We start from the raw sequence: 19,654 nt of genomic DNA, 5'->3' as shown, positions 1-19,654 counted from the left end.
AAAGAATAAATAAAAAACTGGCCTTCTTTAGACTAGTTGAGTATCTGGAGCATCAGCATTTGTGGGTTCGATTACAGGCTCAAAATGGCCAGAAACAAAGAACTTTCAACTGAAACTTGTCAGTCTATTCTTGTTCTGAGAAATTAAGGCTATTCCATGGGTGAAATTGCCAAGAAACTGAAGATCTCGTACAACGCTGTGTACTACTCCCTTCACAGAGCAGTGCAAAATGGCTCTAACCAGAATAGAAAGAGCAGTGGGAGTCCCCGGTGCACAACTGAGCAAGAGGACAAGTACATTAGAGTGTCTAGTTTGAGAAACAGACGCCTCACAAGTCCTCAACTGGCAGCTTCACAAAACAACCCACAAGACACCAGTCTCAAAGTCAACAGTGAAGATGCGACTCCGGGAAGCTGACCTTCTAGGCAAAGATGCAGAGAAAAAGCCATATCTCAGACTGGCCAATAAAAGAAAAGATTAAGATGGGCAAAATAACACAGACACTGGACAGTGGATGGACAGACAAATTTAAGTTTGAGGTGTTCGGATAACAAAGAAGAACATTTGTGAGACGCAGAAAAAATTAAAAGATGCTGGAGGAATGCTTGACGCCATCTGTCAAACATGGTGGAGGCAATGTGTAGGTCTGGGGGTGCTTTGGTGGTGGTAAATTGGGAGATTTGTACAGGGTAAAAGGGATCTTGAAGAAGGAAGGCTATCACTCCATTTTGCAACGCCATGCCATACCCTGTGGACGGCGCTTAATAGGTGCCAATTTCCTGCTACAACAGGACAATGACCCAAGCACAGCTTCAAACTACTGTATGCAAGAACTATTTAAGGATCTCAACACTATTGAGCTGTTGTAGGAGCAGCTTGACCGTATGGTACGTAAGAAGTGCCCATCAAGCCAATCCAACTTGTGGGAGGTGAAATTTCTTCAGATTACCTCAACAAATTGACAACTAGAATGCCAAAGGTATGCAGGCCTGTAATTGCTGCAAATGGAGGATTCTTTGACGAAAGCCAAGTTTGAAGGATACAATTAGTATTTCATTTAAAAATCATTATTTATAACCTTGTCAACATCTTGACTGTATTTCCTATTCATTTTGCAACTAATTTCATGTATGTTTTCATGGTAAACAAGGACATTTCTAAGTGACCCCAAACTTTTGAACGGTAGTGTATATACTGTATATATGCACTAATCCATATCAAGTGGGGATCCTGTGTGGCTCAGTTGGTAGAGCAAGAAGCTTGAAATTCCAGCATTGTGGGTTCAATTCACATGGGGGACCAGTACAGTAAAAATTTTACAAAAATATCCACCCAATACTGTAAGTAGTAAGCACTTTTTTAAAGTGGAATTCCTTACTAAATACAGTGCATTTGAAAACTATTCAGACCCCTTGACTTTTTCCACATTTTCTTACATTGCAGCCTTATTCTAAAATGTATTGGATAGTTTTTTCCCTCATCAATCAAACACAATACCCCAAAGTGATGAAGCAAATACAGATTTTTAGAAATGTTTGCAAATGTAAAAAAAAAAAAAAAAACTTGAAATGTCACATTTACATAAGTATTCAGACCCTTTTCTCAGTACTTTGTTGAAGCACCTTTGGCAGCAATTACAACCACGAGTCTTCTTGGGTATGACGCTACAAGCTTGTCACACCTGTATTTGGGGAATTTCTCCCATTCTTCTCTTAAGACCCTCTCAAGCTCTGTCAGGCTGGATGAGGAGATATTTGATCGGGTTCAAGGCCAGACTCTGGCTGGGCCACATTCAGAGACTTGTCCCAAAGCCACTCCGGGTTGTCTTGGCTGTGAGCTTAGGGTCGTTATCCTGTTGGAAGGTGAACCTTCGCCCCAGTTTGAGGTCCTGAGTGCATTGGAGCAGGTTTTCATCAAGGATCTCTTCATCTTTCCCTCGATCATGCCTAGTCTCCCATTCCCTGCTGCTGACACCACCATGCTTCATCATACAGATGGCATTCAATCTTGATTTCATCAGACCAGAGAATCTTGTTTCTCATGGTCAGAGAGTCCTCCAAGCAGGTTGTCATGTGGTTGTCATGTGCATTTTACTGAGGAGTGGCTTCCGTCTGGCCGCTCTACCATAAAGGCCTGAATGGTGGAGTGCTGCAGAGATGGTTGTCCTTCTAGAAGGTTCTCCAATCTCACAGAAGAACTCTGGAGCACTGTCAGAGTGACCATCGGGTTCTTGGTCACCTCCCTGTCCAAAGGTCATTCTCCCCCGATTGCTCAGTTTGGCCGGGAGGCCAGCTCTAGGAAGAGTCTTGGTGGTTCCAAACTTCTTCCATTTCGGAATGATATCGGCCACTGTGTTCTTGGGGACCTTCAATGATGCAAAACTGTTTTGGTACCCTTCCCCAGATCTGTGCCTCGACACAATCCTGTCTCGGAGCTCTAAGGACAATTCCTACAATCTCATGGTTTGTTTTTGCTCTGACATGCACTGACAACTGTGGGACCTTATATAGACAGGTGTGTGCCTTTCCAAATCATGTCCAATCAATTGAATTTAGCACAGATGGACTCCGATCAAGTTGTACATACATCTTAAGGATGATCAATGGAAACAGGATGCACTTGAGCTCAATTTTGAGTCTCATAGCAAAGAGTCTGAATAGTTATGTAAATAAGGTATTTCTGTTATTTATTGTTCATAAATTTGCAAAACATTCTAGAAACCTATTTTTGCTTTGTCATTATGGGGTATTTTGTGTGAGGAAAACAACATAATTTAATCAATTTAATCCAATAAGGCTGTAACGAAACAAAATGTGAAAAAGTCTAGGGGTCTGAATACTTTCGGAAGGTACTGTATATGATTTTTTTGTGTGTGCGTTGCAAGTTTTAGCTAATAAAACAACCCTTATGACCAAAATAAAAATGTGGAAAAACTTTCTAGGCTTATCCCAGTTCCATCTCCCTGTCCTCCTCTTATCCCAGATCTAAACCCCATCTCCCTGTCCTCCTCTTATCCCAGATCTAAACCCCATCTCCCTGTCCTCCTCTTATCCCAGATCTAAACCCCATCTCCCTGTCCTCCTCTTATCCCAGATCTAAACCCCATCTCCCTGTCCTCCTCTTATCCCAGATCTAAACCCCATCTCCCTGTCCTCCTCTTATCCCAGATCTAAACCCCATCTCCCTGTCCTCCTCTTATCCCAGATCTAAACCCCATCTCCCTGTCCCCCTCTTATCCCAGATCTAAACCCCATCTCCCTGTCCTCCTCTTATCCCAGATCTAAACCCCATCTCCCTGTCCCCCTTTTTACAGTGTTTTATGTCCAACAATAAAAACCTTCTTTTTTTTGCACAGAAAACTTGGGGGGATTAAAATTATCTGTGGGCCGAAAGGTGGGGAACCCTGACATAGGTGTGTGTGTGTGTGTGTGTGTGTGTGTGTGTGTGTGTGTGTGTGTGTGTGTGTGTGTGTGTGTGTGTGTGTGTGTGTGTGTGTGTGTGTGTGTGTGTGTGTGTGTGTGTGTGTGTGTGTGTGTGTGTGTGTGTGTGTGTGTGGACAGTCTGTTTGCGGGGAGGATGAAGGGAGCGGAAGGAAGTGAATGGGAATTTGTGTGTGTGCGCACATGTGTGTCTGTGTGTGTGTGTGATCACAGGGGTGTGGATCTCTTCCAGACCAGTATGATGCATGTGGTCTGTCTGCTTCTTGTCAGGCTGGCTCCAGCCAGTGACCGGGGATGCCTGAGGAAGCTGTGGGGGAGAGACCATAGAAATATAATTCATAGAAAGAGAGACCCTCCCATGCACTACTGCCGCTTGAGGCTTCTGTCGGCTCCTCCTAAGAGGATGAAGCGCTGGTCATACGTCCCAAATGGCATCCTATTCCCTTTATAGTGCACTACTTTTGACGAGGGCTTCAATCGGGTTCACTATATAGGGAACAGGGTGCCATTCGGGACGCATCCTGGGAGTAATTTAGAGTGGGAAACTTTCTTCGTTATTCAGTTTCTTCCTTAGAGAGACCCTCCCATTGCTCTGCCAGAGCTGGACTTGAGCCAAACCGTCTAGGACAGTAAATCTTCCTTGTATCCTCTTTTCCTTGAAAGCACTATGAGGAAAGTGTGCTTAGCTAGTACTTTCACAACAACTATACATGTTTGTATTGACACAATCAAACAAGCAACTGTGACCTCAGAAGACCTGGGTTGAAATTGTACTTGTTTTCTTTAAACTGCTTTGAGCGTTTGATCGAGTCTGTTTGGAGTTCCAGATGGTTGGCTGTGGATTGTACTTTTGGGACTATTCCATTGCTCCCATTGTACCAGGCAAGCTCAATCAAGCTACACTCTTAGAAAAAAAGGGTTCCAAAACAGTTCTTCGGCTGTCCCCAAAGGAGAACCATTTTTTGTTCCAGGGAGAACCCTTTTTGTTTCCACGTAGAATCTTCTGTAGAAAGGGTCCTACATGGAACCCAAAAGTGTTCTTCAAAGGGTTCTCCCATAGAGACGTACAAAGAATCATTTTACATTCTAGATAGCATGTTTTTTTCTAAGAGTATAGTTCAAAGTTTAGAGCAATGAATCATGCTCCAATCAGAGGTTTTTGGTTCCTGCAACAGAGTAGGACTTTGTCCATATAATTAACATTATCAGAGAGGGACGCACCATATACTTAGCCAGCCCAGTGAACCTACAGGAATAGCACTGCAAGTGAGCTTTTATGAGTTAATAAGGGTTCGAGGGAAACCAGACGTCATGGCAAAACCTCGGTACTGTATACCATGCCACTGCCTGTGGTTCTGCCTGCCTAGCCACACCCTGCTGGAAACCCAGTCTAGGCCATGCTAGTTCAATGATGTAGGGATGGAAACCCAGTCTAGGCCATGCTAGTTCAATGATGTAGGGATGGAAACCCAGTCTAGGCCATGCTAGTTCAATGATGTAGGGATGGAAACCCAGACTAGGCCATGCTAGTTCAATGATGTAGGGATGGAAACCCAGTCTAGGCCATGCTAGTTCAATGATGTAGGGATGGAAACCCAGTCTAGGCCATGTTAGTTCAATGATGGAGGGATGGAAACCCAGACTAGGCCATGCTAGTTAATTGATGGAGGGATGGACACCCAGACTAGGCCATGCTAGTTCAATGATGTAGGGATGGAAACTCAGACTAGGCCATGCTAGTTAATTGATGGAGGGATGGACACCCAGACTAGGCCACACTAGTTAATTGATGGAGGGATGGACACCCAGACTAGGCCATGCTAGTTCAATGATGGATGGCTGGAAACCCAGACTAGGCCATGTTAGTTAATTGATGTAGGGATGGAAACCCAGACTAGGCCATGCTAGTTCAATGATGTAGGGATGGAAACCCAGACTAGGCCATGCTAGTTCAATGATGTAGGGATGGAAACCCAGACTAGGCCATGCTAGTTCAATGATGGAGGGATGGAAACCCAGACTAGGCCATGCTAGTTCAATGATGTAGGGATGGAAACCCAGTCTAGGCCATGCTAGTTCAATGATGGAGGGATGGAAACCCAGACTAGGCCATGCTAGTTCAATGATGTAGGGATGGAAACCCAGACTAGGCCATGCTAGTTCAATGATGTAGGGATGGAAACTCAGACTAGGCCATGCTAGTTCAATGATGTAGGGATGGAAACCCAGACTAGGCCATGCTAGTTCAATGATGTAGGGATGGAAACCCAGACTAGGCCATGCTAGTTCAATGATGTAGGGATGGAAACCCAGAATAGGCCATGCTAGTTCAATGATGGGATGGCTGGAAACCCAGACTAGGCCATGCTAGTTAATTGATGTAGGGATGGAAACCCAGACTAGGCCATGCTAGTTAATTGATGGAGGGATGGACACCCAGACTAGGCCACGCTAGTTCAATGATGGATGGCTGGAAACCCAGACTAGGCCATGCTAGTTAATTGATGTAGGGATGGAAACCCAGACTAGGCCATGCTAGTTAATTGATGGAGGGATGGAAATCCAGACTAGGCCATGCTAGTTCAATGATGGAGGGATGGAAACCCAGACTAGGCCATGCTAGTTAATTGATGGAGGGATGGACAACCAGACTAGGCCACGCTAGTTCAATGATGGATGGCTGGAAACCCAGACTAGGCCATGCTAGTTAATTGATGTAGGGATGGAAACCCAGACTAGGCCATGCCAGTTCAATGATGGAGGGATGGAAACCCAGACTAGGACATGCTAGTTCAATGATGGAGGGATGGAAACCCAGACTAGGCCATGCTAGTTCAATGATGGAGCGATGGAAACCCAGACTAGGCCATGTTAGTTAATTGATGGAGGGATGGAAACCCAGGCTAGGCCATGTTAGTTAATTGATGTAGGGATGGAAACCCAGACTAGGCCATGCTAGTTAATTGATGTAGGGATGGAAACCCAGACTAGGCCATGCTAGTTAATTGATGGAGGGATGGAAATCCAGACTAGGCCATGCTAGTTCAATGATGGATGGCTGGAAACCCAGACTCCGCCAGTTCAATGATGGAGGGATGGAAACCCAGACTTGGCCATGCCAGTTCAATGATGTAGGGATGGACACCCAGACATGGAAACCCAGACTAGGCCATGCTAGTTAATTTATGGATGGCTGGAATCCCAGACTAGGCCACGCTAGTTCAATGATGGATGGCTGGAATCCCAGACTAGGCCACACTAGTTCAATGATGGATGGCTGGAATCCCAGACTAGGCCATGCTAGTTAATTGATGGAGGGATGGAAATCCAGACTAGGCCATGCTAGTTCAATGATGGAGGGATGGACACCCAGACTAGGCCACGCTAGTTCAATGATGGATGGCTGGAAACCCAGACTAGGCCATGCTAGTTAATTGATGTAGGAATGGAAATCCAGACTAGGCCATGCTAGTTCAATGATGGATGGCTGGAAACCCAGACTCCGCCAGTTCAATGATGGAGGGATGGAAACCCAGACTAGGCCATGCCAGTTCAATGATGTAGGGATGGACACCCAGACATGGAAACCCAGACTAGGCCATGCTAGTTAATTTATGGATGGCTGGAATCCCAGACTAGGCCACACTAGTTCAATGATGGATGGCTGGAAACCCAGACTCCGCCAGTTCAATGATGGAGGGATGGAAACCCAGACTTGGCCATGCCAGTTCAATGATGTAGGGATGGACACCCAGACATGGAAACCCAGACTAGGCCATGCTAGTTAATTTATGGATGGCTGGAATCCCAGACTAGGCCACGCTAGTTCAATGATGGATGGCTGGAATCCCAGACTAGGCCACACTAGTTCAATGATGGATGGCTGGAATCCCAGACTAGGCCATGCTAGTTAATTGATGGAGGGATGGAAATCCAGACTAGGCCATGCTAGTTCAATGATGGAGGGATGGAAACCCAGACTAGGCCATGCTAGTTAATTGATGGAGGGATGGACACCCAGACTAGGCCACGCTAGTTCAATGATGGATGGCTGGAAACCCAGACTAGGCCATGCTAGTTAATTGATGTAGGAATGGAAATCCAGACTAGGCCATGCTAGTTCAATGATGGATGGCTGGAAACCCAGACTCCGCCAGTTCAATGATGGAGGGATGGAAACCCAGACTAGGCCATGCCAGTTCAATGATGTAGGGATGGACACCCAGACATGGAAACCCAGACTAGGCCATGCTAGTTAATTTATGGATGGCTGGAATCCCAGACTAGGCCACACTAGTTCAATGATGGATGGCTGGAATCCCAGACTAGGCCACGCTAGTTCAATGATGGAGGGATGGAAACCCAGACTAGGCCATGCCAGTTCAATGAAGGATGGCTGGAAACCCAGACTACGCCAGTTCAATGATGGAGGGATGGAAACCCAGGCTAGGCCATGTTAGTTAATTGATGGAGGGTTAGAACCCCAGACTAGGCCACGCTAGTTAATTGATGGAGGGCTAGAACCCCAGACTAGGCCACGCTAGTTAATTGATGGAGGGATGGACACCCAGACTAGGCCATGCTAGTTAATTGATGGAGGGATGGAAACCCAGACTATTAGTCGTTCTGGATTAGAGCATCTGCTAAAAAACTTAGATATCAATGTAATGTTAATGGTTGGGTGGGGAGGGAGGGAGGTAGGGAGGGATGAGGCGATGTGTGTTATTTTGTGGAGTTAAGTGAGTGGGTGTAGTGACTCGACAGGTCCACTGTCAAGTTATTGCAAAAGTAAATTGCAATTGTAAATAGTAAATTCCATTAAGTATACAGTCGTGGCCAAAAGTTTTGAGAATGACACAAATATTAATTTTCACAAAGTCTGCTGCCTCAGTTTGTATGATGGTAATTTGAATATACTCCAGATGTTACGAAGAGTGATCAGATGAATTGCAATTAATTGCAAAGTCCCTCTTTGGCATGCAAATGAACTGAATCCCCCCAAAACATTTCCACTGCATTTCAGCCCTGCCACAAAAGGACCAGCGGACATCATGTCAGTGATTCTCTCGGTAACACAAGTGTGAGTGTTGACGAGGACAAGGCTGGAGATCACTCTGTCATGCTGATTGAGTTCGAATAACAGACTGGAAGCTTCAAAAGGAGGGTGGTGCTTGGAATCATTGTTCATCCTCTGTCAACCATGTTTACCTGGAAGGAAACACATGCCGTCATCAAAAAGAGCTTCACAGGCAAGGATATTGCTGCCAGTAAGATTGCACCTAAATCAACCATTTATCGAATCATCAAGAACTTCAAGGAGAGCAGTTCAATTGTTGTGAAGGAGGCTTCAGGGCACCCAAGAAAGTCCAGCAAGCGCCAGGACCGTCTCCTAAAGTTGATTCAACTGCGGGATCGGGGCACCGCCAGTACAGAGCTTGCTCAGGAATGGCAGCAGGCAGGTGTGAGTGCATCTGCACGCACAGTGAGGCGAAGACTTTTGGAGTATGGCCTGGTGTCAAGAAGGGCAGCAAAGAAGACACTTTTCTCTAGGAAAAACATCAGGGACAGACTGATGTTCTGCAAAAGGTACAGGGATTGGACTGCTGAGGACTGGGGTAAAGTCATTTTCTCTGATGAATCCCCTTTCCGATTATTTGGGGCATCCGGAAAAAGCTTGTCCGGAGAAGACAAGGTGAGCGCTACCATCAGTCCTGCGTCATGCCAACAGTAAAGCATCCTGAGACCATTCATGTTTGGGGTTGCTTCTCAGCCAAGGGAGTGGGCTCACTCACAATTTTGCCTAAGAACAAAGCCATGAATAAAGAATGGTACCAACACATCCTCCGAGAGCAACTTCTCCCAACCATCCAGGAACAGTTTGGTGACGAACAATGCCTTTTCCAGCATGATGGAGCACCTAGCCATAAGGCAAAAGTGATAACTAAGTGGCTCGGGGAACAAAACGTTGATATTTTGGGTCCATGGCCAGGAAACTCCCCAGACCTTAATCCCATTGATTACTTGTGGTCAATCCTCAAGAGGTGGGTGGACAAACAAAAACCAACAAAATCTGACAAACTCCAAACATTGATTATGCAAGAATGGGCTGCCATCAGTCAGGATGTGGACCAGAAGTTAATTGACAGCATGCCAGGGCTGATTGCAGAGGTCTTGAAAAAGAAGGGTCAACACTGCAAATATTAACTCTTTGCATCAACTTCATGTAATTGTCAATAAAAGCCTTTGACACTTATGAAATGCTTGTAATTATACTTCAGTATTCCATAGTAACATCTGACAAAAATATCTGAAGACACTGAGGCAGCAGACTTTGTGAAAATTAATATTTGTGTCATTCGCAAAACCTTTGGCCATGACTGTAAGCTCCAATACTTTTTATCAGATTTCAGCACAGCAATCGCGCTACATCCATTCAGCTGTGTAGGACAGTGGTGGTTGTTGGGCGGAGACATCAGAGGACATGCTCATCGTCATGGTTGTGTTGGAATAAATGGAAAGATATCAAATGCATGGAAACATGCTGACCATGGAAACCATGTGTAGACAATGGAAACCATGTAGACCATGGACACCATGTAGACCATGGAAACCATGTATAGACAATGGAAACCATGTAGACCATGGACACCATGTAGAGCATGGAAACCATGTATAGACAATGGAAACCATGTAGACCATGGACACCATGTAGACCATGGAAACCATGTATAGACAATGGAAACCATGTAGACCATGGAAACCATGTATAGACCATGGAAACCATGTAGACCATGGACACCATGTAGACCATGGAAACCATGTATAGACAATGGAAACCATGTAGACCATGGACACCATGTAGACCATGGAAACCATGTAGACCATGGAAACCATCTATAGACAATGGAAACCATGTAGACCATGGAAACCATGTGTAGACCATGGAAACCATGTAGACCATGGAAACTATGTGTAGACCATGGAAACCATGTAGACCATGGAAACCATGTATAGACCATGGAAACCATGTAGACCATGGAAACAATGTGTAGACCATGGAAACCATGTGTAGACCATGGACACTGTGTTGACCATGGAAACCATGTAGACCATGGAAACCATGCATAGACCATGGAAACCATGTAGACCATGGAAACTATGTAGACCATGGAAACTATGTAGACCATGGAAACCATGTTTAGAAAACAGAAACCATGTAGACAATGGAAACCATGTAGACCATGGAAACCATGTTTAGACAATGGAAACCATGTAGACCATGGAAACCTTATAGACCATGGAAACCATGTTTAGACCATGGAAACCATGTAGACGATGGAAACCATGTAGACCATGGAAACCATGTGTAGACCATGGAAACCATGTAGACCATTGAAACCATGTTTAGACAACGGAAACCATGTAGACCATGGAAACCATGTAGACCATGGAAACCATGTTTAGACAACGGAAACCATGTGTAGACCATGGAAACCATGTAGACCATGGAAACATGTAGACAATGGAAACCATCTAGACCATGTAGACCATGGAAACATGTAGACCATGGAAACCATGTAGACCATGTAGACCATGGAACCCATGAAAACATGTCGACCATGAAACCATGTAGACCATGGAAACCATCTAGACCATGTAGACCATGGAACTCATGAAAACATGTCGACCATGAAACCATGTAGACCATGGAAACCATGTAGACCATGGAAACCATGTAGACCATGAAACCATGTAGACCATGGAAACCATGTAGACCATGGAAACCATGTAGACCATGGAAACTATGTAGACCATGGAAACAATGTAGACCATGTAGACCATGTAGACCATGGAAACCATGTATAGACAATGGAAACCATGTAGACCATGGACACCATGTAGACCATGGAAACCATGTATAGACAATGGAAACCATGTAGACCATGGAAACCATGTATAGACCATGGAAACCATGTAGACCATGGACACCATGTAGACCATGGAAACCATGTATAGACAATGGAAACCATGTAGACCATGGACACCATGTAGACCATGGAAACCATGTATAGACAATGGAAACCATGTAGACCATGGAAACCATGTATAGACCATGGAAACCATGTAGACCATGGAAACCATGTGTAGACCATGGAAACTATGTGTAGACCATGGAAACCATGTAGACCATGGAAACTATGTGTAGACCATGGAAACCATGTAGACCATGGAAACCATGTATAGACCATGGAAACCATGTAGACCATGGAAACAATGTGTAGACCATGGAAACCATGTGTAGACCATGGACACTGTGTTGACCATGGAAACCATGTAGACCATGGAAACCATGCATAGACCATGGAAACCATGTAGACCATGGAAACTATGTAGACCATGGAAACTATGTAGACCATGGAAACCATGTTTAGAAAACAGAAACCATGTAGACAATGGAAACCATGTAGACCATGGAAACCATGTTTAGACAATGGAAACCATGTAGACCATGGAAACCTTATAGACCATGGAAACCATGTTTAGACCATGGAAACCATGTAGACGATGGAAACCATGTAGACCATGGAAACCATGTGTAGACCATGGAAACCATGTAGACCATTGAAACCATGTTTAGACAACGGAAACCATGTAGACCATGGAAACCATGTAGACCATGGAAACCATGTTTAGACAACGGAAACCATGTGTAGACCATGGAAACCATGTAGACCATGGAAACATGTAGACAATGGAAACCATCTAGACCATGTAGACCATGGAAACATGTAGACCATGGAAACCATGTAGACCATGTAGACCATGGAACCCATGAAAACATGTCGACCATGAAACCATGTAGACCATGGAAACCATCTAGACCATGTAGACCATGGAACTCATGAAAACATGTTGACCATGAAACCATGTAGACCATGGAAACCATGTAGACCATGAAACCATGTAGACCATGGAAACCATGTAGACCATGGAAACCATGTAGACCATGGAAACTATGTAGACCATGGAAACAATGTAGACCATGGAAACCATGTAGACCATGTAGACCATGGAAACTATGTAGACCATGGAAACAATGTAGACCATGGAAACAATGTAGACCATGGAAACTATGTAGACAATGGAAACCAAGTAAACAATGGAAACCATGTAGACAATGGAAACCATGTGTAGACCATGGAAACTATGTGTAGACCATGGAAACCATGTAGACCATGGAAACTATGTGTAGACCATGGAAACCATGTAGACCATGGAAACCATGTATAGACCATGGAAACCATGTAGACCATGGAAACAATGTGTAGACCATGGAAACCATGTGTAGACCATGGACACTGTGTTGACCATGGAAACCATGTAGACCATGGAAACCATGCATAGACCATGGAAACCATGTAGACCATGGAAACTATGTAGACCATGGAAACTATGTAGACCATGGAAACCATGTTTAGAAAACAGAAACCATGTAGACAATGGAAACCATGTAGACCATGGAAACCATGTTTAGACAATGGAAACCATGTAGACCATGGAAACCTTATAGACCATGGAAACCATGTTTAGACCATGGAAACCATGTAGACGATGGAAACCATGTAGACCATGGAAACCATGTGTAGACCATGGAAACCATGTAGACCATTGAAACCATGTTTAGACAACGGAAACCATGTAGACCATGGAAACCATGTAGACCATGGAAACCATGTTTAGACAACGGAAACCATGTGTAGACCATGGAAACCATGTAGACCATGGAAACATTTAGACAATGGAAACCATCTAGACCATGTAGACCATGGAAACATGTAGACCATGGAAACCATGTAGACCATGTAGACCATGGAACCCATGAAAACATGTCGACCATGAAACCATGTAGACCATGGAAACCATCTAGACCATGTAGACCATGGAACTCATGAAAACATGTTGACCATGAAACCATGTAGACCATGGAAACCATGTAGACCATGAAACCATGTAGACCATGGAAACCATGTAGACCATGGAAACCATGTAGACCATGGAAACCATGTAGACCATGGAAACTATGTAGACCATGGAAACAATGTAGACCATGGAAACCATGTAGACCATGTAGACCATGTAGACCATGGAAACTATGTAGACCATGGAAACAATGTAGACCATGGAAACAATGTAGACCATGGAAACTATGTAGACAATGGAAACCAAGTAAACAATGGAAACCATGTAGACAATGGAAACCATGTAGACCATGGAAACATGGAAACCATGGAAACTATGTAGACCATGGAAACAATGTGTAGACCATGGAAACCATGTAGACCATGGAAACCATTTAGACCATGGAAACCATGTGTATACCATGGAAACCATGTGTAGACAATGGAAACATGTAGATAATGGAAACCATGGAAACCATGTGTAGACCATGGAAACCATGTAGACCATGGAAACCATGTGTAATCCATGGAAACCATGTGTAGACAATGGACCCCATATAGCCCCTTATTCCCAACAGTACAGTATACACTCGATTAACTTACAGTATATACGACACAGGGTGCATTGCATTGTTTGGTATATCCTGTAGCATATCACAAACAGGACACTTCATCTAAAGTGAACAGTTAGTTAACTTAGTTCCCAAGTCTCACTAGAACATTGTTGTTGGTCACAGGTAAATAACAGGTGTAGACTAACAGTGAAATGCTAACTGATGGGTCCTTTTCCAACAACGCAGAGTTAAAGATATTATGCACTTATACAGTATATTCTACTAATACCAGGGTGCTTTCTTGGGTTTACCCTGTAGCATACCATCAACAGGACACTTCATGTAAAGTTAAGTTCGTTCCCATGTGTCTTCCACACAATCCTCTCAGCTGCCCCTAGTGTTGTACTGTAGTTGCTGTTGCTTTGTGACTTCATATCTTTGACACACGCCATCTGTCGGGCAAATGAATGAGCGTGTCCTATCGGCATGCTTTGAATCCTGTTTAATGTGACAGCTCCATGCATTATGAGTGGTCGGGGCGATGCTAACACTGCTAAGACCATTAAGGCTGCTAGCACTAGAGAATGCTAACTTTGCTAAGATTGCCCCTTAGCTTCCCTGAGTGAGATAGATAGGGTTGAGAGGGTATAGTGTAGTACCCAGTCCCCTAGGGAGATAGAGGGATATCAACAACTGAAAATGAAGGAGACCAGTGCTCAGTCTGCTCACTTAGCCAATGGTGATGGAATGTGGGAATGATATTATGGATATGACTCGGGAATGGAAGGACATTTGGGGATTTTGTTCGGCAAGCTGGTGTCCTCTGTGTTGTAAAAGGAATTTTCAGTATATTACAGTGTTACCTGGGTTTTGGGGCTGTGTGTGCGTGCATGTGAATGTGTGTTTATGTGTGTGTGTGTGTTTGCGTGTGTGTGTGTGTGCGTGAGAGAGAAAATAATAAAAATTAGTATAAAAATATATAGTATGCAGTGGTCCCTTTAGAATAATCTGGAAAGTAAGACAGAAGTAGTGCTGATAGTGGGATTCATGTGTCACATTCCATATGAATTAAACTGTCAAAAACAATTACGTTCAGTTGTTCTCAGCTGGTTTCCATGTGTGTCCTTTCTGACCTTGATACTATCCATTTTCCTCTCCCTGATATTGTGCTATTGCAACATGCTTTCAGCTTACCTGCCGGCCACCTATGTCATAAACAAAGCTTGATTTTTTAAAACTAATATCTATAATCAGTGATAGGTACCAGATACCTATGATATTGAATTTTAAACAGTGTGTTTACAAATCGCCTGCTTTTCATAGCAATTAGGCCCAATTGCTGAACACTGTCGCTCCTGTAATGACTCTGTTCTTCCTGGAAAGTTGAAGCATATTTAGAAATATGAGAACAATGTGCACAGTGTGTCTTACTGTGTAGTGTTTTTTCTCTCTCTATATATCTTTGGTATTTTCCCCCTTTTTTCTCCCCAATTTCGATCTTGTCTCATCGCTGCAACTCCTCAACGGGCTCGCGAGAGGCAAAGGTAGAGTCATGCGTCCTTGAAGCATGACCCGCCTAACCGGGATCTTTAACACCCCCCGAGCTTAACCTGGAAGCCAGCCGTACCAATGTGTCTGAGGAAACACCGTTAAACTGGCGACAGCCTGCAGGCACCCGGCTAGAGTGCGATTAGCCAAGTAAAGCTCCCCAGGCCAAGTGCTCCCCTAACCCGGACGACGCTGGGACAATTGTGCTCCATCCTATGGGACTCCCGGCTACAGCCGGTTGTGCAGGAAAATTCTATGCAGGAAAATTCTCAGCAACAAAATAGTGATCAAATTATGATCATACATCTGTATGGGCTTGAACACACCAAAATAGCGTTTGCCTGCAGAGAGTAGTTGCAAACATGTTTTACATGTAGAATGGCGCGAAAATGTCATACTGAAGGATCAGTAGACGAACGAGAGATCCACATTCGGTGCAATTTGTCACAGTATTAGTCACATTTTGTCCCCACTTGCAGTGTGTTGCAGTATGTACAGAAACACTATCCTTAAACCTGGCCTTGAGCAGTAGTCAAGAAGTTCCCTCACAGGAAAAAGAAAGTTATTTGAAATGAATTGAATTGATCCATCGCCCTTCTCCCCAGGTGCCAGGAAGAGTGCCCGGTGGGTACATTTGGCGTGTCCTGCCGCCAGACGTGTCGCTGTGAGAACGGAGCCAAGTGCTACCACATCAGTGGCGCGTGTCTGTGTGAACCGGGCTACACGGGGGAGATGTGCGAGGTGCGCCTCTGTCCCGAGAGACACTATGGCCTCAAGTGTGACAAGAGGTGTCCCTGCCACGCCGAGAACACACGCAGGTAATACCCACTCATTGGCACATATGATACGATATACATTGCAGTACATACAACACAATACAGTATATTACATTATCCCGGAGCTCATTCTAGAATGAACATTATAAACTGGGTGGTTCGAACATTTCTTTTTACTGCTCTAATTACCTTGGTAACCAGTTTATAATAGCAATATGGCACCTCAGGGTTTTGTGGTATATGGGCAATATACGAAGGCTAAGGGCTGTATCCACGCACTCCGCGTTGTGTCCCTCGAAATAATAGCCCTTAGCCATATTGGTCATATACCACACCCCTCTGGGCCTTATTGCTTAATTCTAGAAGCATGCTCTAATCTATAATGGAGATCATCCTATAAGGATAATGTGATTATCCCTGAGATCATTCTAGAATGGACATTCTATAATCATGCTCTAATCTATAATGGAGATCATCCTATAAGGATAATGTAATTATCCCTGAGATCATTCTAGAATGGACATTCTATAATCATGCTCTAATCTATAATGGAGATCATCCTATAAGGATAATGTAGTTATCCCTGAGATCATTCTAGAATGGACATTCTATAATCATGCTCTAATCTATAATGGAGATCATCCTATAAGGATAATGTAGTTATCCCTGAGATCATTCTAGAATGGACATTCTATAATCATGCTCTAATCTATAATGGTGATCATCCTATGAGGATAATGTAATTATCCCTGCACTAATTACACTACTCACAACCATTATCATGCTCCACCAATTGAGCCACGCGAATTAAGAATCTATCATTGCATTGTTTTATTCAGCCCTACACCTCTCACAGTACATTGATTGTACTACAGTAACATTAATGATTCAAAGTTTAACAAGACTGTTGGAAGTCATTCAAAGTGTGTCTGGGTTTGTGTGTGTGTGTGTGTGTGTGTGTGTGTGTGTGTGTGTGTGTGTGTGTGTGTGTGTGTGTGTGTGTGTGTGTGTGTGTGTGCGTGCGTGCGTGCGTGCGTGCGTGCGTGTGTGCGGCGGGTAGCTGGGTGGGTCGGAGGGGAGTCAGACAGTTCTCCATTGTGCCACTGCCTGTGTATTAGACAAACTGGCACAGCTGGCAGGCTCCATGTGTTGTGAGCGGGACAGCTGCTCTGCTCTGTCTCAATGGGGCTGCTGTGTCAGGTAGGAGCAGCTGCTACTCAAACAGGTACCACGGCAACAACGGTATTGTGCCACATGTGCATGCAGCAAACCCGCCCCGGCTGTTACATTGTTTAATCCCGCCTCCTGTGAGGGCATTTGGAGAAAGTTCTGGAGATGTTCTGTTTAATTAGTGTTGTGTTAAGTACTAAAATAAATGTTTGAACCAATGACTGTATGGTTTGAACTTGATCTCTAAGGAATTGATTCATTTGGAGAGAAAAAAAAATATTGACACAATTACCTACAGTATATGCAAAGCTGGAAAGTTTTAGAGACTGTGTCATTACTATTCAGTACCAGTAGAAATGTTTAAACCAATTACTTTATGGGTTGAACCATAGAGGTACAAAGAGGACTTACTTTGTATCTGTGCTATAGTGGCTTCTGTAACAGCATGGGCGGTGCCATTGAGGGCTAGTTCAATTTGAAGAAGAAGACAATGCTCTGATCATTGGCTGATCCCTCCCAACCCATAGGAATACCCATCCAGTAGACTACTTTAAAATAGTGGAAGCCCTCAATGGCAATATCCATGTTAAAACTGGTTTTATTTGTCCAGAGCCCTCTTTCTAGCTCTATGGTTTTAAATCTGTATCCGAAAAGCTGATTCATTCATGAGAACTTTATTGACACTCTTACATATATGACATACAGCGCTTTTCCATATGTTTTTTTATTTGAACATGTGGGTAAAGTGAGAGGTATAGATGTAATGAACGTATTCCTATGCCTTGGTTTCCTTATATTACACATTTAAGGCACTTTACACTTCATGTTCTCTCTTTAGTTTGTTTAGTTGTTTCAACCCAGTATACAGAGTATATTTGATTTGGTATACAGAGGTTTCATGTGAAAAGTCAAAAGGTCATTGACTGTTTTCTGTTATTACAATGATACGGTATTGTTACATTTTCCCATGCTCTATAGGGTACTTCTATTTTCCTTAGATATTTACAGTCAAAGTAGTGCTTGCCAAGGATCAACATTGGAACACATATAATCTTATAATGTAATAAACTATAGGCAAGCCGCCTGGTTGTGACTCAAGAGATCATTCATTTCACATGAGATTTGATCAACCATGCAGAACAGTCAGATAGGTGTCAGCCAAGCACCTCATTAAAGTAATGAAATGAAATGGTAGAGAATTGTAGGGAAAATGTAAGGCAAGATAATACATTACCTTACCAAGCGTAAACACAACCCAAATAAATAAGACACTAAAGTAATTTGGCAAAACAAACATAAAACAATGTCTTATACATTATTAATATGCTAGTCGTTTATTAGCTAGATTCACATTTGAGTGTTGGCGTACTTGGTGTCCAGACAAGATGTCACAACAGAGTTATCTGATGATATCAATGACAGTCCATTGTCCTCTTTTGTCTCCCTGTTTTGTGCCCAGCTGCCACCCGATGTCTGGCGAGTGCTCGTGCCAGCCTGGCTGGTCGGGGACCTACTGTAATGAGACGTGTACACCCGGCTTCTTCGGCGAGTCGTGCCAGCAAGTGTGCCAATGCCAGAATGGTGCCGACTGCCACAGCGTGACCGGGGAGTGCATCTGCGCTCCTGGCTTCAAGGTAAAGCCACTATGAGGGGTCTAGGAAGGCTCTGTGAAAGGTTATGAAGGCTAATGAGTGGTAATATACTCCATGTGCAGTCTAATAATGCTACAGTAGCCTAAATCATTCATAACATTATTGATTATACATTGTGTTCTGAAGAAGTAACAGTTGACTTTATTAAGGTGGTGTATACTTGGAATTGTAAGGTCCAAGGATTGGACTGACTTAGTCTTGAGCATTCTAACAGACTGTCTAACAGACAGTATTCACTCGTAATTCCATTGTGATGTTACCTGGGTCATGTTCAATAAGGAGAAAATGTTATGAAATGTTTTCTACGGTATGCCTCCCTGAACACGACCCACTTACCATGTATGATGAATAACACAAAATCAACTAAACTATAGTACAGGAATGCTAACAGTATTTCCATTGCAGGGGTCCGACTGTTCCACAGCCTGCCCATCAGGGACCCACGGGATCAACTGCTCTGCCACGTGTGGCTGTAAGAACGGGGCACAGTGCTCTTCAGTGGATGGAGCCTGCTCCTGTAAAGCAGGTAGGCTGCTTACACCAGGGAATTCTGTG

At 43.8% G+C, this 19,654-nt stretch overlaps 1 protein-coding gene across 2 annotated transcripts in view; it reads left to right on the top strand.

The window, feature by feature from the left end:
• Nucleotides 1-19,654, top strand: part of megf10 (multiple EGF-like-domains 10) — a 100,505-nt gene that overhangs the window by 56,312 nt on the left and 24,539 nt on the right. For both annotated transcript variants that reach the window (XM_020457954.2, XM_020457955.2), the window contains exons 9-11: nt 16,107-16,319; nt 18,907-19,081; nt 19,505-19,625. In XM_020457954.2, the coding sequence (XP_020313543.1) occupies nt 16,107-16,319; nt 18,907-19,081; nt 19,505-19,625 (509 nt within the window). The remainder of the gene's footprint in view (nt 1-16,106; nt 16,320-18,906; nt 19,082-19,504; nt 19,626-19,654) is intronic.

The sequence above is a fragment of the Oncorhynchus kisutch genome, linkage group LG23, assembly GCF_002021735.2.
Source record: "Oncorhynchus kisutch isolate 150728-3 linkage group LG23, Okis_V2, whole genome shotgun sequence".
Classification (NCBI taxonomy): Eukaryota; Metazoa; Chordata; class Actinopteri; order Salmoniformes; family Salmonidae; genus Oncorhynchus; species Oncorhynchus kisutch.
Note: the sequence above shows the minus strand (reverse complement) of the source record. Positions and strands in the feature narration are given on the sequence as shown.